This window comes from Excalfactoria chinensis, chromosome 16, assembly GCF_039878825.1.
Source record: "Excalfactoria chinensis isolate bCotChi1 chromosome 16, bCotChi1.hap2, whole genome shotgun sequence".
NCBI lineage: Eukaryota > Metazoa > Chordata > Aves > Galliformes > Phasianidae > Excalfactoria > Excalfactoria chinensis.
In genome coordinates this window covers 1,445,841-1,470,062 of record NC_092840.1, presented here as the reverse complement: position 1 = coordinate 1,470,062, position 24,222 = coordinate 1,445,841, and the positions used below count along the sequence as shown (strand labels likewise).

Sequence of the window (24,222 nt, the reverse complement as noted above, 5' to 3'; positions counted from 1 at the left end):
CCAGCTACCTGACGCTAGCTGGCATGGCCAGCAGATTTGCCTGCAGCGAGGGTATTTTTGCATCTCTCTGCAGCACTGCCTGAGCTCCGCTTGCAGCCTTGGGTAGTGGACCAGAAACTGAGAACTAAAGCCTGTTCTCTGCTAACCGTGGCTGTGTCTGGTTGCATTAGGCTTCCTCATGCATCAGCATTGGATTACATCCCGTGGTGTGATAACCTGATGCAATGTGGCAGAGCAGGAAGGCAATACAATGAGAAGTGATGGAGTAGCAAATGACTGGCGCTGCTAGAGAGGTGTCTCCTCTCGTTTCCCTCCTCTCAGCCCTTTGACTTGCTTAGTTGATGCGGATGTTCATTTTTGGAGCTTGACGTGAGCCATGGAGAGAGGTTGATCCCTGTTGAGAGGCTTTAGCCTCAGCTGCGGCGCTCATTCCTTGTGGAGAGCATCAATGTGTCTGTTGGTCCTGGGCACCAAGCACGTTGCACACGAATAGGATGCAAGGCAAAATATAAGCACAAGGCAAGAAAAAAAAAAAAGAAAAAAGAAAAAATCATAACTTTCCTGGTGCTGTCATGTTTCTGCATTGTTTCTGAACCTTTGTGTTGGCTTCAAGCAGTGTCCTGGGTTTCCCTATGCTCCTATGGCCCCAACCCAGTGGGTGATGTGAATGGGGCAGAGCAGTGCCCAGATAGCAGGTCATGGATGGGGTGATGTTGGTGAGAAGGGTGGTGGGACAAAACCTCAAAGCAGGTATGCTGTGCTCACACCCCGTGGGTTTCGGAGCTATGGATGAATCTTGTAGGCAGCAGCCAGGTGCTGGCACCGCAGCAGGGTGATGGAGCACTGGGGCTTAATGGGGCTTGAAACCGGGGCTTGCTATGTTGTGGAGAGAAGATGAGTGATGGCAAGCAGTGCAGAAACATGGTGAGGTGTGGGGAGGAGAAAATGGCTCCAGGGCAGCCTGCTCCCTTGCTCCAGGTGGAGAGATCACAGCACTGGGATGGAGCCTTGTGAGCCCCATGGGAAGCTCCAGGCACACTTTGGTGATTGCACATTGCTCCCAGCATCTCACTGGGTTTTCCTATTTGTCTTTAGTGTGATTGGGTTTCCCACATGCTGCTGGATGAATTTAGTTCTTCCAAAGTCAGTACTCCAACCTGTCCTGGTCCCCAGGGAACCTACTGTCCCCATCCCTACCCCTGAGCCACAGACAAAGCTCAACAGCCAACTTCTCCACTGTATTCCTTTCAGTATTCCTTTTCCAAAGAGCATAGCTTTACAAACCCAGTGGGAAAAATACCACCTCCCTGCCTGACATGGTATATATTGGTGCTGATCTTGTTATCTAAGCATTAGAGCAAAGCAGTGCTGTTGCTATTGGGTGGAGGTGCAGCCCTACGGGGTCCCAGTCTCTCAGGCTACAGGCAGCTGTCTCCTGAGGATTTCCTTTTACCTGCTCACATCTGACTGCTCACAACAGAACCGTGATCCCAACTGAACTGTTCCTTTTTATTTGTGAACAGTGTTTTTTCCCTAATCGCAATGAATTTGCAGCTGGAACACAAAGGAGAGGCTGGCACTGCAGAAGGATGTTTTTTGTCTTACAAATCTCAGCAGAGGGGTGAAATTCCCTCCCAGCAGGGCCAGGATGCCAAGGAAATCAGATCTGAATTGCCTTTTAGTAGAAGACAAACAGCAGAGAAAAAGAAATAACTTGTGGGGTGCCCTTGAACTGTAGCTTGGCCTCAGACACGTTGAAGGATAGAAGAATGCTCGTCTGGCAACATTCGCACTCAGACTTGAGAACCTTCCTGACGGTCTGCCCCCAGAGATGGATCTTGGCTGGTCCCTGTGTCCATGTGCCCCTCCAAAGGGTGTTCTCCCCAGGGTTGGATTTGTAAGAGTTGCTTGCAGATGCAATTATCCCGAATGTTTCCATCATCTTTAGGACAGTGAGACTATGCTGAAGGGAAAAGAAGGGAGAGTAGCGGGTGGGAGCCTGCAAACAGGGGGTTGTCATGGTCCTGACCCATTGCTGGTGATGCTGCAAGGTTGGGGATGGAGATAAAGAAGTGTCTGCTCCCTACCCTGGTGTGGTGGGCAGGGAGACACAGGATATTTGGATGTGACTCTTGATGTGCAGCATCTGTCCTCACTGCTCTCCTTCCAGCTGTGTCCAGTCCTGCAGAAGAAAAGGAGAATCAAATGCAACCCAGTTCAATTGAACACAGTGCCCTGCAAGTATCAGGAGAGAAAAACATGTAGCCTGTCCACTGCAAACTGAAGCAACTTGTGAAGTCTCCGTGTGCAAGGACCTTGCTAAATGCCTTCCTATGGCACACAGCAAAAGCTCTTTCTGTGAGCGGGGGCATGATGGGAGCCATGTAGCATCCCCTGGTATATGGAGCTATGTGCAGTGGCCACACAAGGTCTTGCTCTTGCAGAGTTTTCTATCCTGGCTGCACTGAGCCTGAGAACAGAGCTTTTTCTGTGCAAGACTGATTGGCCCTGCAAGGCTCCCAGTGGGAAGAAAAATCTCACTTCCAGCATTTAAGTCAATTAAGTGACCAAACATGACGTTTTGGCCATATAAATAGGATTGTCATGCAGCAAAGAGGAACTGCTGTTCTGAAGTGACTTTTGCTTTTTTATTTACCAGAAATGCTCTGGGAATAGCTCTGCCTTGGTTACCTTGGCTGCTGCTGCTGAGCTGAGATTTTGTTTGGGCCCACAGGACTGTGGAACATCCCTCCACCCCCAGCAGGGACGATGCAGGGACATCCCTGTGCTGTGCTGTGACACAAGCCCATATGAACCTGAGGGATGTGGCGTGTTTCAGTCCCATGTACGCTAAAGAACAAGGCATGTTGGATGCCTTTTTTAGCCTGGAGTATGCAAAGGATTGATATTTTTTGCACCCACCCTTGGATGATACTCCCAGTGCATTTGGTGAGGGTGAGCTGAGCCCCAAACCCATCCCTCCCCATATGCCCCAGAGAGGCTGGAAACCCCAAATAGATGAAATCCGGGAGCTCTGGCTGCCCTTATAATGCAGCGTGGTGCTCCAGCATCCTCCTCCCACAGCCAACAGGGGCCAGGAGGGCGTCACGGCCCCATCACCACTCAGCAGCATCCCGGCCCCGTCACCTGTGACGCGCAGAGTGCCACTCAGGGACCCATCAGTAGCGCTTGTCACTGCTACGAGGTGACAGGGGCTCCTCTCCCCTTGTCCGCTGTCACTGCTGCACCGGACACGGCTGTCACCGTCCCCCTCTCTGTCTCTAGGCACATCTGATACCCGTCAGGCGTGGGCTGTTGACTTGAGATGAAGCGTGCCATGCCCGTTTGTGAGCAGCTGTGGGAACTGTGGATGTTTTGGGATGCCCTGAGTGCACGACTGCCTCTCTGGGTACCAGCAGCCCAGCTGCAGGGCTGGTGATGCTCTATGGAGGTGGATGTGCACCCAGGATGGGCTCAGTTTTTAGGGCTCGGGGGGGGGGAGTGGTTGGCTACTCAGCTTTTCCTGCCTTCCTCTCTCACTGGGGGAACAAAGTCCCTTTGGTATGAATGGGGTGCAGCACAGATCCTTGCCAAAAAGGGGGTGAGGACAATGCCAGACCTGCATGGATCCAGCCCCACAGTGGGCTTTCTGTAGCAGCAATGTCTTGTCCCCTTTGCTCCCACCCGTGGCCACAAGGTTTCATTTTATGACCACCTCTCATCCTGGTGACTTTGGATGGGAGAATTTGCATCCCATCAGAAGCATCCCCCCCTTTCCCCTTGGGCACAGCCCTCACTTAATCACACCTGAGACAAAAGGAATACCTGTCTTAACATGCACAGGTGTGTGAGAACTGTTTAGTCCCACCCTGAGCCAGGGATAGAGCACCTGGGGAAAGGACCTGGTCAGCCCTGGGAGCACAGGTGAAGGCAATTCCCCTGTGATAGGAAGGGCTGGAGCATGGCTGCACCTCTTAGACCTCATTGAAGGGCTAATTGCTACTGGGGGAAGGTTTCTCCTTGGTGGAGCTTTCTCTTATGAATCTGGAATCTTCTGATATGGGTGAGCAATCTTCCTCCCTTCCCTTACAGCACCTTTCTATCATGCTGGTCCTTCTGTCATCACACCCCTGTTGTAATGCCTTTCCCATCCTACTGCTCCATCCAATTGCTGCAATAGGTGAAAGGAGAGAATCACCAGTTAATTTGCAAAGCCCCCAAATCCTTGGGGCTGTACCAGGTGCTGCTCCCCTCCTGCAGACAGCAGCGCTATTGTTGGGCATGCTGCTCTGTCTGCTTCATTCCCTGTAATGGAGATAATTAACCATGAAGCACATAGGTCTCATTTTTGTTCAGAGGTTAAACTCCCCCCAAATACACTTTAATAAGTTTTGCAATGAGTGCATTTAGAAGGTAATTAAAAGCCTCGGCCATCTTTCTGTCTCCCCTTTCCTGGGATGGCAGGATTTAATTGGGACCAGCTGAAAGTTGGTACAAATAAATTGTGGCTGCTAAAGCAGAGCTGGTAATTGAATTTGGGAGAGGAGCTGTTCTGGCCTCTTTGATTGGGACTGATGGGAGGGGATTTTATTTGTGTCATGTGATTTACATGTGGGAAAATGGCACTGAGGGGACAGAGTGCTTTGGGATTCATCCCCAAAATGCATCCACCCCGTGGAGATGTGGGTGCTGAGAGACACAGAGTCAGAGATATTGGAAGTGGTAATAAAAATACAATAGGCAATGGTGTAAAATGGGCTGCAGGGGCAGCAATTATCTTAATTGACTTTGTAGTCCTCAAACATCTTAATTGCTAACCGTGCCCCAGGGCTGGAAAAGCCAGGGAAGGAGTGATGTGGGGAGGTTTGGACATCCTTTATGGAGCACGGCAATGGGTGTGGGCATGGAAATGTAACCTTCAGCCTGAGTGCAATTACAGCGTGCTGCTGCCCGCTATATTAAAGTGGGATCTGAGAGCAAACAGCCGCTGGCGGGGATCACACCGCCCTGTGTTTAGCGAGGGATTTGCCTGCGCCCAGCCGATGCTGGGGCTGCAGCTGTTGGATGCCCAGCCCCACATCTCCCCTCCCTTACCCAGCCGAGGTCCTGCTGCCCTTTCTCCTCCCTTTCCCCCTGCTGAAGCACACAGAGGCTGCTTTCCTTGTTGATCATCTGTTTGAATAAGAGTTCACTTGGCTTCCAAGCGGCTGATGGTCAGCTTTTTTGTTCAGCCAAAAATGCGAATGAGAAGTGTGATGTCTTATTAACAAATGATGCCAGTGCCATTTGTGCTTCGTTTTCCTTTTCTGCAAAGATTGCTGCACCTTCTGCCTTGCTTTCTGACCCAAGGCTGCTGGAGCGGCAGGACCCCACTTCTCCCGATCCAAAGCTTAATGGGTCTTTTTGTGTGTGTGTGTGTGTGGTGGGGAAAAGGAGCCTTCCAGGATATCTCTGAGTTTGGCAATACCTTGTATTTTGGTGCCTCTGCACCTCCAGCTTTCTTCTGCATTAACCCCAATACTTTGCCCATCTTGCCCCCTACAGATACGCTGTCAGTGCCTCGCTGGTCCCCACAGATCCCCCGCCGAGACCTGGGCAACTCCATAAAGCACAGGTATGCATGATGGGGGCAATCAGTGGGGTCACCAGAGCTATCCCTGTCCCATCCCTGCTCCCCTGGGACATGCCACAGCCCCAGCACAGCGTGTGGCATGCAGTGGGCATCTCCATCTCCTCCCATTGCACAACATCAGAGCTCTGCATCAAGTTCCCCGTTTCTCCTGCTTGGCTGCACTGTGCCAGCAGCCCATTAAAGTCCCATTTCAGCTCAGATTTGGGTCAGATAAGGCTTGAGCTGCTATCAATAAAAGCCGTGCATTGGCCATGACCTTCCCAACCTTCAGCAAATTTCCCATTTCCAGTTTACTGTCTGTCTTGCAGGAGAGTGAAGAGCTGAAATAACCTTGGTGTAGGCTGGAGGCTGAGTGCTGGGCTGGGGGGGTTTCAGAACCATGCACGGAGCATTGGGTGGGCAGAGGTTGGAAGCTGCAGGCTGTCCTCCTTGGCGCCCACTTTGATGTCCTATGGAGCAGGCAAATCCAAAGGGAGACCCAGGGATGTGCTCTGGCTTCTTTAGAGAGGTGCCTCTTCATTTCTCCAAGTGCAGCAAAGGGGTGTCTTGGCACACATCTGGAGGTGTTTGTGCTGTACGAATTGCTCTCTGCCTTTTTCCCCACAGGTTCTCCACCAAGTACTGGATGTCCCAGACCTGCACCGTCTGTGGGAAAGGAATGTTGTTTGGCTTAAAGTGCAAAAACTGCAAGTACGAAGCTCAGCACGTTGCTGCTTTGGGATGGCGAATTCTGCAGTGGTGAAAAGGGGCAGGGGTTGGAGATGAGGGGATGACAACAGCATCTTCTGAGTGGGAAAACACCCAGCGTGGGGCTGAGCAGGGGTCTGAGGGATGAAAGTCTTAAGGGCTTCTGTTTACCAGTGAGTGTGTGTCAACCCATCCAAGCTCACAACAAAGAAGTGGGACTGTGATGGAGAAGTCCATGAAGTCAGCAAGAGATGGACAAAGATAGCGAGGCGCACGCTAATGCCATTTAAATGCAGGGCTGCCCATTCCCGGGCAGTATCGAGCAGGAATCAGCACTTAGTGAAACTGCTGCTGGAGCCCAATTGCCTTGCTAGGGATCAGTGCTGGGAATTTGCTGATTGTCTGCTGGTAACTGAGTTAGCGGGGCTATCAAGCAATAACGATCGCTGGGGCCGCTGATTAAATGCTGATGAGTTAGCAAATGGGGATTGGAATTGTGGTGAGGAATGCGGAGTTACTGCTTGGGTCTGGGTGGTGGGGAGGGTTTTCTGGAAGTGATAATAGTAAAAAAAAATCTGTTTTGTGGTTATTCTTTTTGCTTATCATTCCCATGAGTGCTGAATGACACCTGCATGCATTGCCTCGTTTCTTTGGGAACCTTTCACCCTTCCCCTCTGTGTAAGGGCTGGGAAATGGCTAGGATGTGCCCTGCTCCTGCTTCCCGCATTACTTATTGAAGAGCAAATGCATGTCATGCTTTTAGAAAGGATTCCTATTCACTGACTTCTGTGTAGCACCCAGCCCAATGCTACTTTTCCCCTACCCCTAACAGAGCAGTAAATCAAACAAATAGAGCAAAAAAAGAGGAGGAAAAAAAAAAAGCCCCCAAGCCTCAAATACCAAATTAATCTCTGCCTTTCCCTTAAGGAATGGCTTTGCAATAAAAGCCAACATGCGAGGTTCCTGAATTTTCATTACCCAGCTCATTGACTTGTAGCTGCTGCAGTTTTTCCTCCTTTGCGGATGGTCTTTGAATCCTGTTATATTTTTTTCACCCCCCTTTTCCCCTGGCTCTTCCCATCCACGGGACTCTTTTCCATCCCTAATTGGGAACAAACAGGAACGTTCTGGGGGCGTGGGAGCTGCTGTTGCTCTATGCACAGCCCCAGGGTGCAGCCCTCCTGGGCTCCAGCTCTATGGTGCTCACCACAATGCCTACAAATGCCCTCATTATTTCAGCTCAACGTTAGAAATGTCACTTTGGGACTGTGAAGAGCTGGTCACCCATGGGACCTTTGTGTCCCCAAGGTCCCCAGGCGTGCAGCGGTGCCCTGGGGCCGCATCCATCCCCATCCCTTATGGCTCTCTCTCTGTCTCCGTTGTAGGCTCAAGTGCCACAACAAATGCACCAAAGAGGCCCCTCCGTGCCATCTGCTGATCATCCACCGCGGAGGTAAGGGCCTTTCTTCCGCTTCTGCCTCCCTGGATGCTGCCACCAGGTAAAACTTTCAGAAGCCCCCGGGCGACTTCGGGAGCCCGACCCTCCATCTCGAGGCTCCCGAAACCGCTTTGGGCGCTCTGTGAAAATTTTACCGACCGTCTTTTCCGCTTGTAGGGAGACGAGCCGTGCGGGGCGAGGCAGATTTGCATTGCAAACCGCTTCCACCCACCCTCCCCCTGCCACCTTTTCTTTTCAGATTCCCCACCGCACGGGGTAAGTGCCAACAGGTTTCAGCCTTTTGCTTTGGAGAGCTCAGGGCGTGGGACCGGACCCGCTGCGGTGCTCGGTGCATGAGGGTCCCGGCTGTGCCCCCTTTGGATGCTCTCATGGTGCTTTTGGAGCTGCCTGTCCTGAGAGCTCATTGGAAATACAGAGAAATTTGGAGATGCTTGGAAACCCAGAAATTTGGAAATACAGAGAAATTTGGAAGTTCAGAAACATGGGCGTGTTGGCAAGCCCAAAAGGAGATGTTCAGCTGGAGAACCCTTCCCACTTCTTTTCTTCCAGATTTTGGCCAGGTGCTCCGATGGTGGAGGATGAAGGGCTGAGACTGCTCTAGGGGAAATGTTTGCAGTGCCATTTCCAACTTTTGCATTTAATTTTGAGCTAATGAGTGTGTTACACACCGCCCAAAGCATGCTCAGTATTTTAGTACTGGGGAAATGCATTGTACTGGTGGCACCCTGCAAGGCAGTTTGGTGTGGAGGTGGGCGAATCCCCAAAATTGGGCTGAGCACTGGAGCAGCCCACCTTTGGGGCTGTCCCTGCAGCCAGCATTCAATGTGAACGCAATAACCCTCTCCCAAAGCTTCTGAAAGTTCCCTGCTGCGAGTGGGAGGCTCTGAGCCGGCTCTCTGCCCACTGAAAGGAAGAGGATGGATGGTGGCGTTGGGTGGGAAATGGCTCACAGTGGGCTCTGCTGGCTGCTGCTCTTCTCCAAACGCCCCTTTACATCATTGGGTCTTTCTCTTTTTCCCCCATCCCTCTCCATTCCCACTCCCTGCTCCCTTCTCTTCGCAGCACGGTTGGTGCGGACTGAGTCGGTGCCCTGTGATATCAACAACCCTCTGCGCAAACCCCCACGCTATTCAGATCTGCACGTCAGCCAAACACTCCCCAAAACCAACAAGCTCAACAAGGTGAGTGTGTTGCTGTGCCGACCCATCTCCAACCCCCAGCAGCCACTGAGGTTCTGTAGCAGTGCCCCAAATCCCTCCTGTACTCTCCAAGAGAGGATCAGGCTCCACATCCCCAAAATCTGAGTGGTTTTGTTGGGGTTTTGGCCACTGCTTCTCTGTGTCTGTTCATCACCCACCAAGAGCATTAAAGCCATAGAATCATATAATGGCTTGGGTTGGAGGGGGACTCAAAGATCATTAAAGGAGTTCCATCCCTATGTGGGAGAAGAGCACTGCGAGGCCTTTTTAAGGGAAAGAATGGATAAAAGGCAAAAAGAGGCCATGCCCTGTGCTTGGAGCAGGAGAAGTCCTTTGGGTTTTCCCATGACTGCAGCATCTGCTGGGGCTCAGCAAGTCTCCAGGCATATCACAGCACCTCTATGGGATACTCTGTGCCTTTTATGCCTACCAAACTTATTTATTTTAAATAGCTCAAAAATCATATGATATCAGAGCTATTGCCTAAGTCTCATGTCCCTGACCTAGCCAAGCCAGCCCTGGCAATGCACCTGGCTCCCTTTCTCTATGCTACATTAATCGTAATAAACCAGCATGGGTTTATATTAGATGAGATTTAGAGCCTGTTGCAGTCTTTATACCCTGAGCTGTTAGGAGATCCTCGGTGCAATTATCTGCTTTGCTGTTATTGTGGCTCTGGTGTGGTGCAAATGGCTTAGGGGGCACCTGGGGAGGCTGAGAGCTGCTGCAGGAGCCAACAGGAGCACAGAGGCATTTCTCTTTTTAGTACAGGTCCTTCCAGTGATTTGTTTCATGTAGGTGTTATGCTCTTCTAGTTTATTAGAGGGCACTGGGGAAGTGATTCAGCACTGGGCTGGGGCAAGGAGGGCAATCAGCACTGAGCTCCTTCTGCCACTGCATCAGCTCCTTCCCTCTAACCGGAGTGTAATGATGCACGCTTTATTTTATGCTCTGAAAACTACAGATGAAACTCATTCACTCGCCAAGCCATATAGATATATGTCCTAATATACATGTGCATATGCAAATTCAATGAACCGTACTCAGCTTAGAGGATGCAACGGGGCATTACTAAGGAGGATCAATAGCAACTCCTGCATCAGCAGCAGCTGGAAATGGTCCTTATGCTTCTGCTGAGGCTGTGACCCCAGCACTCCTATTCCCAGTAGGGCTTACATGCTTCATGCATCAGGACCCCTCCATTCTCTGATATTTCCCTAGAGATATCCTGTTTTCTGTGTGTAGCACAGGCATCACGTTGTTTGTGGCATTTGGTGTTTGTTTAAACCAAGCTGAAGTTGTTGAATGTGTCAGGATGGACCATGCGGTTTGTGGGTGGGATTCCTGGGATGCCCAGCTCATTTAAAAGCTCATCAACTGGGACAAAATATCTACCAGAGGAGGCTGGAGGGTCTTCCCGTGTGTGCATGTTTCTGGAGATGGAAAATCAGAGCTTGCAGAGTGTAAAATGGGCAGCATGGATGAGGTGAAAAACTTTCTCCTCAGTTTCCTTTTCAGATGCTCAGATCCTTCAGGTCCTCCTTGCTTGTGTGCCCCATCATCTCTGTGTGCCCCGCCATCATCGTGTGCCCCGTCACAACTGTCCCAGCCTTGAGCAGGATCAGTTAGTGGAGGGCAAGGTCATCTTGCATGAGGTGCCTTGGGATAACCAAGTGCTGCCTGGAGAGCCTTGCCTGCTGCTTTAAACCTGCTAGGATTCAGCCTGTGCTCCAGTTAGAGTGGTGGATTTGGGCTTACAGAGGTCAGCAGAAGCTGCCAGGTCCATTAAACCCATAAGGACCAAACTGTGGGAATGTGTGTCCCCCACTCTGTGGATTTTGCTCTCATCTGTGGGTGCACAGCACAAAGGGGCTGGCAAGGAAGGGATAGCCTTGGTGCAAACTGTGAGTACACATACAGGAAAAAAAAGCCAGCCTGAGGCTCCAGTTGTCCTCTAGACCTTCTCAAACTGTGGCAGTGGAGTGAACTATGTCACTGCCACTTGTTCCCTGGTGTCCCCTGCGTGGCAGCACCTTGTAGTGCCATAACCTGCACTGTTCTTGCCCTCTCCTCTCCCCAGGACCACATCCCAGTGCCCTACCAGCCAGACTCAAGCAGCAATCCTTCCTCCACCACCTCCTCCACGCCATCCTCGCCGGCCCCACCACTGCCACCCAGCGCCACGCCGCCGTCCCCGCTGCACCCATCCCCACAGTGCCCACGTCAACAGAAGCAGTTCAACCTGCCAGGTACCCGATGTGTCCATATTCTACAGATACTCCCCAAAAGTGGGGATAATGGGAGCCCAGGCTCTGACCCATCCTCAAGGTGTTCAGACACCTGTGACCAGTACAGGGCTATTGAAACTCATTGGGTCATGTCACCTCCATGCGACATCTCTTGGGTAGGGTGGGGAATAGGATGGTTGGGTTCCTACTGCGTTTCCCCATCCAACCTGGCCTTGAGCACCACTGGAGATGGGGATTTATTCTGTGCTTTTTGAAGTGGAAAGCACAGAAGGAAAGCCCTGGGGGGTGTGGGCTTTCATTGGGCTGGCAGGGATGGAGCTCCAGTCCAGATGTGTGTGTGAGCAGCAGCTGGTGGGACATAAAGCAGAACTTTAGCATGCTTTCATCTTCCTGTGTGGGAAGTTCAGAGCAGCCTCGGTGAGATGGTCATCTTGAGAATTAGAATGTGAGCTGGGAAATCACAACGTGGTGACTTTTTTCCCCTTAGAATTACCTTTGGGTCTCCTTTGATCTTGGCTCAGGGCTGCTCAGGTCCCTCTGTGGAGCTGATGATGCTCTTTGAGGTCTCAAAGCTCAAAAGAAGAAGCTGAGAGTTTGTCTTTGGGGTCTTGAAGGTCAAGATAAGACTGAGGCACCAAGAAGGTGCCAACCTCTGGTAGACTCAGCAGCTCTGTATGTCTTTGCTCTTTGTGCTCATGCAGATGAGCGTCCAGACGCACCAGGAGGGATGTAGCCCAGTGCTGGAAGGATGCTTCCCTAATGCTTGACAGAAACATACATTTAGAAAAAGCAGGATCAGGCAAAAACAGGTGCAACAGCTGCAGATTCACTGCTTGGTGTCTGTGGGGCGAGTCGCACCGTTCACACCCTATGGGTTTTTGCTTTCAACTGAACATCCAAATCCCACGGGCAGCATCATCTCTCTCAAATTGTTAGTTACTGGTGTGAAGGAGTTGCTGATGCTGACACAGAGTGGAGAAGTTTTAGCATGATGAGCTGCTAGCCTGACCGTTGTGGTGTTGTTCCTCAGTGCTGCCTGTGGGCTTGGCATTTGTACAGGCACAGAGCACGGAAGAGCTTACAATAAAATATATAAGGAGGAAATGCAGGAGGGAAAATATCTCTGCACACATTTAATATATTTGGGGAGCTGGGGAGGGAGTATGTGCAGAATGGATTGTGTTATCTCTGTTCCCACAGCAATGTGGGCAGGAGCTGGGCTCGGGGTCAGATCTCATGGTAGAGGATTGGGCACAGACCAGGTGTTGGGGTCAATGCTTAAGCCTGCTCTCTCTTTTGCAGCCTCCCATTACTATAAGTACAAGCAGCAGTTCATTTTCCCAGGTATGTCTCCTCAAAAGTCTCTCCTATGGTGCAGAGTACTGAGATATCCCCTTGAAGATGGGCAAGGTCCACCCAGCCCACCTTCACACTTACTGGGGGTGGGTGCATGGCTGGGTTTTGCATGGGGATAGGGTTGGGATTCTGCCAAAACCCGATATCTTCCTGCAGAACCTTGCAGGGCAAGGAATGCTAATTCATACCCAGACTGAATAGCACCAGGTCATTCCCAAGGTTTTGGAGCTTTGCTCCCTACCCTACTCTCACTGCACTCTCTTCTCCCTAGATGTGGTACCTGAGACACCAACCCGAGCCCCGCAGGTGGTCTTGCACCCTGTCACATCCAACCCCATGTGAGTGATGTCCTTTTGGAAATGCCATTTGGGAAGGGTTTGAAAGAGAGGGGTTTAATGGCTGGGATCTTGGTCCAGGCTGGACGCCTGTTGGGGTTTGAAGGATCCTGGCTTATTTTTGGGGGAGTTGTTGTAGGGATAGGGATGCCTTAAAGATCAGCAAGAGCTTCTCACATCCCTTGGGAAGATGATGTACCTAATGTCAGTTTTCATGCTGCGGTTGTTGTGTCTTGTTGTTTTTCTTTTTTTTTGACAGCCTGGAAGGAAATCCATTACTTCAAATTGAAGTGGAGCCCACGTCAGAGGTGAGATGCTGTGTGTTTTGCATGAGGAGTGAAAGGAAAAGTTCAGAAACCACAGCTGTTTATGCCATAGAATGGGGACTTGGCATTTGGATGCCTCCATCACCTATACACCCTTCAGATACAACTCACAGAACTGTTTGGGCTCAGCCTTGGGTTCTGTTGGCACCTGTGTTTTATGTATTTCAAGTCATGTTTCATTGGAACCAGGTGATAACCTAATTTTCAGCTAGGCCTGATCCTGCCCAGTCACAGAAGGATGTGGGTCAGTGATGGGTCTCAGTAGGTCATGATGTTTGGACTTTTTCTTCTTCAACCTGGATGTTTCTGGAATTTTGTGCTGCACCTGTGTTCCCACCCCATGTTGTGGGTCCCTCGTGGGCTTTGTGCCTGCCCTCAGGTTCAAATTCAAAGAGATATTATGAGGCACGTTGAAAGTTTGATGTAGGTCAGGCATGGGTTTGAGGATGTTCCTTGGTAGCATTTTCCCATTTTATGGCACATTGCACAATGCAGCCCCACTGAATGCCCAGGTGGCAGATGGGTGCTGTTCCCTGCGTGACCACCTTACTGTCCCCACACAGAACGAGGAAGGCACCGAGGAGGCTCAGGAGTCAGAGGATGACTTTGAGGAGATGAACCTCTCACTCCTCTCTGCCCGCAACTTCCCCCGCAAAGCCAGCCAGACCAGCATCTTCCTGCAGGAGTGGGACATCCCCTTTGAGCAGCTGGAGATTGGCGAGCTCATTGGCAAGGGCCGCTTTGGGCAGGTCTTCCATGGCCGCTGGCATGGGGAGGTGGCCATCCGCCTCATTGACATCGAGCGGGACAATGAGGACCAGCTGAAGGCTTTCAAGAGGGAGGTGATGGCGTATCGGCAGACGCGGCATGAGAATGTGGTGCTCTTCATGGGAGCCTGCATGAGCCCTCCCCACCTTGCCATCATCACGAGGTTAGACCCAGTGTCATGATTTTGTCATGTCTTCATCCCAAAATGTTTTCTCTTGTGTTCAACTTCTCATCAAGGTGCTGAGAGGTAAGGCTGGCCAGTCTCCATCCTTAAAGGGACAAATTCCACTTGGCCATGCCAGCCTCCAGCCCTACAGGAATTTCCTCTCTTTCCGATGATGAACCTCCTGAGATGTCACTCCTGTAGAAGTGGAGCCCGTTGGTTTGTTCTCATTGGAAGGAGCTCAGTGTGATGCTCACTCTGGGATGGGATGGGCACATTCTGTTTCCACAGGGCTTTTGCGTGGTCTCTGGGTCTGTGCGTGAATGGGTTTGAAGCATGCAAAGCACCAATCAACAGCTTTTGTGAATAACTTGGTGTTGTGAGAATGGATGATTTGGGCATCTGAAAGATTAGCAGAGTGCAACTGTGGTGCCAAATCATCCACGGAAAGGCAGAAAGGCAGCAGAAGTGGAGAAAACTAAGCACATTCAAGGGCTCCAAGGATCTGTAGCTCATTCATGGGGACTCCTCAATCCCAAGACTTTACAAGTTCAGTTATGGTCTACTGGAGCATTTCCTTTCTTTCCCAAAGTATTTGCCCCCATGGTACACCAATAATTGTTTATGGGACTCATAGTGAGCTTGGGATGGGGCCAGGGGAGGAAGATGCCACCTTTGGCACAGACATGGAGGCACTGCTGGAGAAATGCTTTGAATTACCCCTTGTCTCCTGCTCACTGAGGCCTAACTTGAAAGCACGTAAAATACATTTCTCTCTGAATATTCAGCTATTTCCCTCACCTCCAGCCTACGTGTGCTGCTGCAGGGCTTGCTGTGGTGCTGCTCAGAGAAGTTTTCCCGTGGTGAAGTTGAATTTCCAGAAAGTTTGTGTTGCTGTATCAAAGCAGCAAGTCCTTTTCTGGGCTTTTCAGTCCTATTCAATCCCAGAAACAGAGTGTTATATATCTATGTATGTATATTTTAGCTCTGAAGTGTTTTCTATCCTAATACCTCTTCATATAAAACCACTCAGGTGCCGTTTTTGACAGTTTGACAAAATAAATGTGTGCGCTGCAGTGGCTTGATGCAATAATATTAGGGCTGAAAAGCACACCGCTCAGCTTTCTTTTCTTCCCCACCTGCACTCGGTCCTTTGTAAGGTCTAAGTACGGTGTTACGTTATTACCTGAAATACAGCTTGGGCTTGCAGCATCTCTGAGTGTTGCATGCTCGCAGCCCTAATGATCTCTGCTTCATGAATGCCTCCTTACCCAGTGTTGTTTGCCGGAATAGAAGTTATGATGGATAACACAACCTTGGAGTCCTTGTCATGGTGAAGGGCAGAGATGATGGCTGGGCACTGCAGAGACGAGGATGATGTGATGTGAACCAGACTAGGAGCGGTCCAGGATACGAGGAGTTGTCCAGGGTGCTGATAGTTGTCTGAGATGCTGGGATGCCGCAGCTCCAGCCCTGAGATGTATCCTTGAATGTCAGGGAAAGGGAGAGATTCAGCTGCTGGTGGGAATTCAGTGGTGGTTTGCACGGTGGTGGCTCCGCTAGAGTTGCTAATGGATTTTCTCTTGGGTAATGAGCGATGGGGACAGTTAACATTCATCTTAATTAGTCTTGAACACGAGTGATGGGAGCCGTAGTGCTGCAAGATGAGCATAGAGCTGTGGGAAGCAGCCTCGCAGCACTCAGCTGGCTGCAAAGCAGGGAGTGAGAACCCGCATTTCAGTGCTTATGGACCCATTCTGACTGCAGGGGTGGGGCTGAGCAGTTCGGTACATGGGGTTTCTTGGGACACCAAGTAAGTGGCTGAAGAACATTATGATTTAACCTGATAAGAGCTGTGTAAGGAGGATTAATTTGTTGAAGGTGCCTTTCAACAAAGGAACTCTGAGTTCTTCTGCTGCAGATGGAGCATCTCCAGCATATCCTGTAGCTGGTCCCTGTGGGTGCTGAGGATGAACAGTTAGACTGAAAGCATCTGGAGATGGGGTGAGAACAGGGATGCGCTGAACCCTGCTTGGTCTGGGACCAAATAGAAAAGGAATGAAAGGAAGAATGAAAGGATTTGTGATCACAATGATTGGATGGGCTGAGGGGACAAAGGGGCAGCAACACAGCTCCTGGGAACTCTGCACTCAAAGACCCAATAATTCTGCAGTAAGGGAATAAGGGAAGCTCTTCTCCTCCTGACATTTACATCCCGGCTCAGCTGCACAGGATTTGGGGCTTGTAGACCTTAATGCTTAGGGAGCTGGGGGATGCATATTTAATGGGATGCAAAGGACGGGGTTCTGTCTCTCGGGTGTAAGGTTTTGCCTCCCATGAACCTCCCCACACTTGAGTTCCCCAACACCAGCTTTGGTAAACTGCCTCCTTCCCTTTTCTGTTGTTTTTCTCCTCTGGCTTCTGCCACCTTTTGCTTTCCATAGCATTTAGAGTAATGAAGCTCGTAGATCATATAATAAATAGGTATTGACTTCTTGCCACTAGATGGTTCAGAATGGATTGACCCGTGGGAATACGCTTCTTCTCAATCAATAAGAGGCCATCAGGTTGGATAAATCTTGATAACGACTGACAAAGGGAAAGTCAATATGTGTATTAATATATACATTAAGTGAGCATATATCTTCTGCCCGCAGACAGCGATGCTCAATGGCAGTGCTAGGAGAGACTGAAATACCCAGAGAGGGGAGGGACTGGGATAGGCGCTGGTGTGGTGTCTGTGGTGCTTTGTGCTGGAATGAGAGCTGCGGCACTCAGGGACCACTTGTTTGCCACAGATGAGCCGCTGGGGACAGGGGCTGCTTTGCATTTCCCTGCCTTGGAGCTGCTTTGCAAGCAGCTGTAGCAGAGCTTGTCTCCTCTGCCACTATCTCCTTGAAATAAAAATGCATGGAGTTTGCTTTTTCTAAATAACTGGCTGCTTCCCAAGGCCTGATGGGCTCTGAGGCACTTTGCGGGGAGGCTGGTCTCCCTCCTCCTCCTCCTCCCCCAGCCTTACTCTGTAGCACTGAGGAGGAAAATACAGCTGTGTCTGTTGCTTCCATCCCAGGATAGTGGGGAGGATGCAATCAGGGATGAGCATAACGGTGCACCTTCACAGCTCCCTTCTAACTTTGCTCTGCACAAAGCGTGCTGGGGCAGTTTGGTTGTGGGGCTGAAGCCCAACTGCTGGTGGCTGGCTCCTTTGCTGCCAGAGCTCTGGGAGGTGTTAGTGTGGAAACAAGTGTTTCCTGGCTGATAAAGCCAAGGAGAGCACAGCTGTGCAGTCCTAGTAGGCTTCACATAGGAGCTGGATTTTGTCCTGGGGATTTTCTCCCCACCAAATGATGCTCCAGGAGGGTCTGGGCTTGGGAGGATACTGATCTGCAGGAGGGCTCTTGCAGTGGTTAGGGCTGATGCTTTGTTTTGGCTGCAAGGAGTGTTTGTGTGCCTCCAGTCCCCAGGAGGAAGGAGAGCTCACAGAGTTTGGCAAAACAATGGGTGCGGAGAGGAAAGGCGGCTCCCAGAGGGCATAGCAGTAGGGCAGGAAATGAAATAAATGTACTCCTAGGGCAGGAACGTGTCTATGCTTGGTTTTAGGGCATTGGGTGTGTGTGGCTAAGGGGAGAGCTGCAGTGTGTCCCAGTGACATTGGGATTTCTCAGTCTTCTATTGCTTCTAGCACTCGTTATTAATTCCCGCTCTCTCCTTTTGTCTCTCCCCTGGGCATAGGATGCTGGCCATCACTATGGCATCCCAGCCACTTCCCATAAATCAATTGAGCAGCGAGCAATGAGCTTCTTGGGGTCTGGCATTTATCACTTTGGGGTGTTCAAAGCGATCTCATTTAATGGGCCCCCGTGACATTTGTGCGGATGGTTGGGCAGAGTGAAGGAAAGCACAAAAATCCCACTAAAGTAATGGCATCACGACCCGAGCGCAGCCACCGAGGTGCCATTGGCACTGAATTTATTCCAGCATGAGTGAGCAGGAGCGGACTGAGGTCTTAGTCCCTATCGAGCTGATGACCATCAATATTGCAAGGAGGATGAAGCTGCTTCCGCATCAAATGAGAAAAATACCGAGAGGCACTGCTCCTACTTTCCCTGGCTCATCCCTCCTGAATCATTCCTCTGCAAGTCGCTTTGGCTTTGCTCCCATTGCTGATGTCTCCAGCCCACACTGGTGAAATGCAGTATGTTTATAAAGCAATTTGGGATTTGGTTTGCTTGGCTGAACACTTCAAAAACTCATTTTGAATAGTGAGCACCTGCAGTGGGGATGGGGCCAGGTTGTCCTGAGACTGAGGAGGCTGCAAGGGGACATTTAGGGTTGATATGAGGGCCAAGGGACCACGGGTTTGTGTCACTGAGCATCTCACTGCTGGCTGTGGTTGAGTTCGGTCTCATGTCACCACCTTGCCTGCTTTGCTGATGGGTGCAAATAGAGAGGTTCAGGTGTTAGAGATGAATGCTTGCTTAGGGATGTGCTCTTCAGATATGGATGAGTTGGAATCCAAATGAAAGCACAGCTCAGGTGCCATTGTCCCCAGTGTCACGCTGTGGTGTCACGCGCCATACACAGCGCCGTCGGCCTTTCAGAAATGACTTCTCCAAGCAGAAAGGTAAGGCAAGGGATGAGAAGGGCCTGAATTACTGAGAGCTGCCATGAAAAGGTTCTGCAGGTGTTGGTTCAATAGGCTCAGGTGCTGCATAATAGGTGCAAACAGGGCTTTGTGGCTGCACTGGCATCTCTCGCAATTAAGTCAGAGTTATTCATCTGGGGAATGTGAGGAATGAGTCATGGGGGACGTATCCCTGGGGCTGGAGGAGTGGTGGTGGTGTGTTCCTGCCATGCCATGCCATGTCCCACTGGCAATTGCTGTCCTTGCACTGAGCTTGTTCCATGTGTGGCCAATACCTTGTTCAATGAATTCCCCCTATCTGTAAATGAAAGAGATGGGAAGTTTGTTGGAAATGGGGTGTGGGTTATCACTGTCATTGAGAGATGTAGAAATTGGATTTTTTTTTTCTCCCAATCAGTCCTTTTCCCAGAAAAACAACTGATCATAACTCAGTCCAGGGCTGAAATCAGAGCCCTTCCCAGAATTAAGCTCTTCATTTAATTTGTAATGTTGATTCATGACTAATTCAACCCACTAGGAACTTTTGGTAACTGTTTGCTCTGGAGGGAAATCAGCTTTTGCTCGGGACCATGGAGAGCTGGGCTGTGTGTGTGTGAGGGGCAGGGGGCCTATTGCATTCTGTAGCCTAAGCTCCATAGGTCCATTTTGCAAACCAGTGCAAAAAAACCTTCATGGTGGAAGGAGAATTAACATCTGTTACTGTTTTGCACCCTTTTAATTCCAGCTGCAGAAAGCCAAGGGCAGAGATTTCCTTTATCACTTATTTCTAAGCAATCTGAGAGCACTTCAGAAAAGCTCATATTTGTCTATAACTGCGGCCAAACCATTCCAGCAGATAAAGTGGCTGATTTGGGTGGAAGGAGACAGAGTGGCCCCAGGCGGGGCTGGTGCTGCTGCCTTCCAACTCAACAGCAAAGAGGTGCTTTGAGGGATGCTGTTGCCCTGCCCAAAGTTTTGAAGCTTTGGATCTCTCCCATTCCTGATTAGCTGCCTCACCTGGAAATGGTGCCTGTGAGCCACTCTTGGCTTTGGGGCAGGGGGCCATGATCCTGTTTGGAAGGAGCAAGCAAGAATCAGGCCCAACCACAACCCATTCAAATGTCAAAAGCACTGTTGGGAGCACAGCTTTCCTCCCCATTCTGGAGGTGAGCCCCAGATTTTGGTAAATATTTGTGGGCATCCAGACATATCCTTGTGGTTTGCATCCCAAGGGCTGGCTGTGGGCTGGAGAATGGGAGTGAAAACCTGTGTCTTCACGTTTGATAACGAGAACCAGATCAATGAATGGCTGTGCTTACAGCTTATCTAACCAGAAGCGTACCTTGCCTGGTGCTTTATTTCCCAGGCACAGGTATCCAGTCCCTTCTTTCAAAGGTTGCCTATAATGAGCGTGGGTGGATGCAGAGGAGCTAAAAAAGCCCTTTTTTTTGGTGGGCGGGAGTCAAGGCAGCATCCACCCACGTCTTCCATTATGATATTCAAATGTCAATATATTTTTAATTGGTTTATATGCACCTCCCCTCCCCCTACAGCTGCCTTTGGCAATTAAGGCTCTGTAAATAGATTTTACTGTGATTGGTACGAGAAGGAAAATTGGAAGACATTGTACAGTGCATTGGGGTTTTTTGTGTGTGTGGTGTTCTTTTTTTTCTTCCCCTTTCTCCCCATCTTTCCTCTTTTGACTCATGTTGAGCATTGTATCCCATGGGGGAAGAGGCGGGAGGAGATGTGGGCACCAAATAAAGCTTTCAGGGAGAGGTCCAGCTGGGACCTGGGGATGGGGGCCTCCAGATACAGCCAAACCTCTGGCATCAATTTGTAACCCCTCCCAGTGATGTTGTTATTAGGGGATTTTTGCTCAGCAGGGGTTTGTCAGCTTCTCCCTTTTCCTGTCCTTCCAGCTTGTGTAAAGGACGGACTCTCTACTCGGTGGTGAGAGACGCCAAAATCGTCCTGGATGTCAACAAGACGAGGCAGATAGCGCAGGAGATTGTGAAGGTATGGTGTGGTTATGTGGGACACTGCTGTCTGCCATGGGCACCTACCAGCGCTGCACAGGGTGCTGGAACCAGCAGCATCTCTGGCTTTGAGCTCTTTGACCCGCCCCAAGTGAATGCTGCAAATGGGACTTTCTGTCCCCAGCCTGTAACAGGGAAGAGGCCATGAAATCCTGGAATCCCAAAACATCCCAAGTTGGAAGGAACCCACAAGGATCATCGAGTCCAAGTCCTGGCTCCACGCAGCACTCATAATCCAAACCCAGTGTCTGAGAGTGTTGTGCAAAGTGGCGCTTAGCATCCCCATGGACAGCAGTGAGGTCCTATGGACACCACAGCTCAGCTGTACATCAGCAACAAGGAGAGTTCTATGGGATCCCTCATGTTTAACACAAAACCGTACCTAAAGCACCAGACATGGGTGCTACCCCAGCAGATCAAGGCTGGGCAGCACCTCCAGCAAATTCCAAGGGCTGAATCCATATAAGCAGCTATGGGTGGACCATGATCCTTCATGGTGTATTGGCCACGGTGTGCCACATGAGCTCTGTGCCTGCCCCATAGGTTCCCCAAGCTGGGTGGTGTCACCTTCCTGCAAGCTCCAGCCTTAAGTCAGTGAGTCTAATGTCTGTTTCCCTGTTTCTGTTTTTCTATTTCTGATCTTGTATTTTCAGTTTTGAAAAGATGACTTTTTCCTGCTGAGCAAATGTCACAGGCATCACACATGTTTTTGCCTCCCAGATGCTCACAGCGGGTGCTAATGGCTCAGGTCAACCCTTTTCCAGTATCAGTCATGTCTCCTTGTGCTGGTCAGGGTCTGCAGGAGCACCTGGGAGTTTGCTGTGTTAGGAATGTGTTGGAGACCTGGAACTCTCGATAGGTTCCTGCAACCCACAACAGGCAGTGGATGTAGGGCTGCCCTCAGTGCATGTGGGGTGCAGTGAAGGTGCTATTAGAAGAGGCTAACTGGCTGGGGAGCATCCAGAGGAGGTGCCACTTGGACCACGTGAGGAGCTTCAGCCCCACTTCCCTGCACTTGTATGGCTTTATCCTTTGATTCCCTGCATGAGTCAGGAGATCCTTGAAGCTTATGGGATTACTGGGTGCAAGGGCTCTTGTTCCACTGTGATCCTCTGGAGCTGAAAGTTAATTTGTTTTAGGAGCAAAGCCGGCAGAGGGAGCTGGATTTTCGTGTACATTGGAGCAAAGGACGGTGACACTGAGCTGGGCTTGTTGGCTCGGCTCATCCTCAGGCCTGGAATTTGTGGATATGTGGGACCTGTGTCATCGCCTGTGGAGGCTGTGGCTCATCTGAAGGACTGGTTGCTGCTTCAGGGGTGCCTTCAGCAAGGGCTGCACTGTGCTTCTATCCTGCAGCCTGCTTCCCAGCCTCCCCAAGCCCCACATTATAGAGCAGAGCCATTGTGAGAGGCTTGGTGGCATGTCTGGAGGATGGACAAGCTTCAGTCTGGATGGCAGCTTCCACAGCCCCTTTGGCAAGCATCCTCTCCTGTCACACTGCTGGCACCCCTGCATTCCAGCTCGACACTCCAACCTGTTCTCTGGGAAGAAAGTCCAGGGGGCTGCATCCTCCTCTTAGGGTTCAGGGGCAACTCCATTCGTTCTGCTGTGCACACAGATTTTAGTGTGCTGTGGACTTTGGGATGAGCCGCCTTCACAAGCTACGTGTGTTGTGGTCGAGAACCCCAAATCACTGGACAATATTTACAGTAACCACACATCTACTGCATGAAGAACACGATGTGCGAAGGCAATAGTGGTATTTTACAGCAGATTTCAAACCTTAGCACTGCTCCACGTGCTGGGGCCTGGAGACCCCTAATTAATTTGGCTCTGGCACCTGGGGCATCTGTGTCTGTAGGAAGTGCTCAGAGCTGGGATGGTGGAAACCCACTTCAATCTCCCCATGTTGGTGATGGGCAATAGATAATTGCTCTCAAGCAACAGCTTCCTTGGCCCATTGAGCATTTACCCTCTGGTCCCCCCTCTAGAAGAAGTTTCCTTACTCTGCTTATGAGGATGAAAACTGAGACAGCACCATGGGCCTTGCTGCAGCCCAATGAATATCTCAGTGAGCAGTGGATCTGCCCACAGGCAGCTCCATCAAACGATGCTCTATGAGCCTGGTGCAGGCGAGTTTGGATTTCCCACCCATGGCCTTCTTTTTGCATCATTAGCAATCATTTTAATTAACTGCCAAATCTCTTGTCCTAGGGGAAGGCATTAAGGCAGGGCTCCTGCTGGGCTCTGCTTTCCAGCTCACTGTGCAGGGATGCATGTGGGAAGCCCCGATGGCTCCAGCAGTGAATGTAGTAGTGGGATGGAGAGCTCTGACTTGTTCCCCTTCTGCTCTCAACCCTGATAGAGAAGGCAAAACCATTAACATCAGTTTTTTTCAGCAGAGGATTTCAGGGCAGCTTTGTTGTTTCTCAGCATAATCAATCAGCAATCATTGGCGAGGTTTCCCCTTTTCTGCCATTCTCCTGTTTCTATGTGCTTTGTCAGCTTTGTTTTTTTTCTCTCCTCCACCCTAGGGCATGGGGTACCTGCATGCCAAAGGGATCCTCCACAAAGATCTCAAGTCCAAAAACGTTTTCTATGACAATGGGAAGGTTGTGATCACGGACTTCGGCCTCTTCAGCATCTCGGGAGTTCTTCAGGCAGGCAGGTAGGACATGATGCAATGGAAACCCAGGCTTCATCCCTGGTCCTAGAGCTGAGGGCATGGGGAAGGAACCCCAAAAGCTCCTTTGCTCATGTACTTGGCTCTTGTAGCCTTGGTGGGCATGAGGACAAAAGGGCTTGGAGTGTCTTTTGGCTCTGCTTCAGCCATCCTCCAGCAGTATCCCTAAAATCCACCAGCATCTGCTCCATCCTGAGCTCCCTGGCTGCTGAGCGGGGCTGTATGCTGACCTTTGGGTTGCTGCAGACATCTGGCTGTGGTGCCTGTGCCTAAATGAGTGTAGCGAGCAGAGAGCCAAGCTCGGGACATTTACAGCTTTGCAACTTCTTGGTGTCTCTTTGGGTTTGAAATAAGGCACATTTGGTAGACTTCCCTTACTAAATCTGTTTGTTGCCAGTGTTTTGGGAAGGCTGCAAGCTGTAGGCTCAGCAGCATAGAGAGTTTCAGCAGCCGTTCAGGGGAGAAAAGCAAAACTAGAGTGAGGGGGAACTAAAGAGGAGAAAAAGAATTAAGGTTTTATCTTCTGCTTTGAGCAACAGCAAAAAAGTGCTGCTGCCCCTCTTGGCTTCCATTTGTTCTCACCAACTACATATGGTGGGCTTTCGTGGATGGTGGTACTTTGGTCCTGCCCTTGCAGTTTTCTGGGGACTTTGTGCACTGGATTGGGCAAAAACAGCCAAATTTTGCCACAGGCAAAACTTT

The 24,222-nt window shown here is 50.5% G+C and overlaps 1 protein-coding gene across 3 annotated transcripts in view; it reads left to right on the top strand.

Annotated features, from left to right (window-relative positions):
• KSR2 (kinase suppressor of ras 2) overlaps positions 1 to 24,222 on the top strand; it is a 50,420-nt gene that overhangs the window by 18,147 nt on the left and 8,051 nt on the right. For 2 of the 3 annotated variants that reach the window (XM_072350961.1, XM_072350962.1), the window contains exons 6-17: positions 5,545 to 5,614; positions 6,239 to 6,322; positions 7,705 to 7,772; positions 7,935 to 8,033; positions 8,841 to 8,959; positions 11,058 to 11,226; positions 12,529 to 12,570; positions 12,854 to 12,920; positions 13,177 to 13,225; positions 13,807 to 14,174; positions 20,721 to 20,817; positions 23,372 to 23,505. In XM_072350961.1, the coding sequence (XP_072207062.1) occupies positions 5,545 to 5,614; positions 6,239 to 6,322; positions 7,705 to 7,772; positions 7,935 to 8,033; positions 8,841 to 8,959; positions 11,058 to 11,226; positions 12,529 to 12,570; positions 12,854 to 12,920; positions 13,177 to 13,225; positions 13,807 to 14,174; positions 20,721 to 20,817; positions 23,372 to 23,505 (1,366 nt within the window). The remainder of the gene's footprint in view (positions 1 to 5,544; positions 5,615 to 6,238; positions 6,323 to 7,704; positions 7,773 to 7,934; positions 8,034 to 8,840; positions 8,960 to 11,057; positions 11,227 to 12,528; positions 12,571 to 12,853; positions 12,921 to 13,176; positions 13,226 to 13,806; positions 14,175 to 20,720; positions 20,818 to 23,371; positions 23,506 to 24,222) is intronic. The other variant, XM_072350963.1, reaches the window with a different exon arrangement.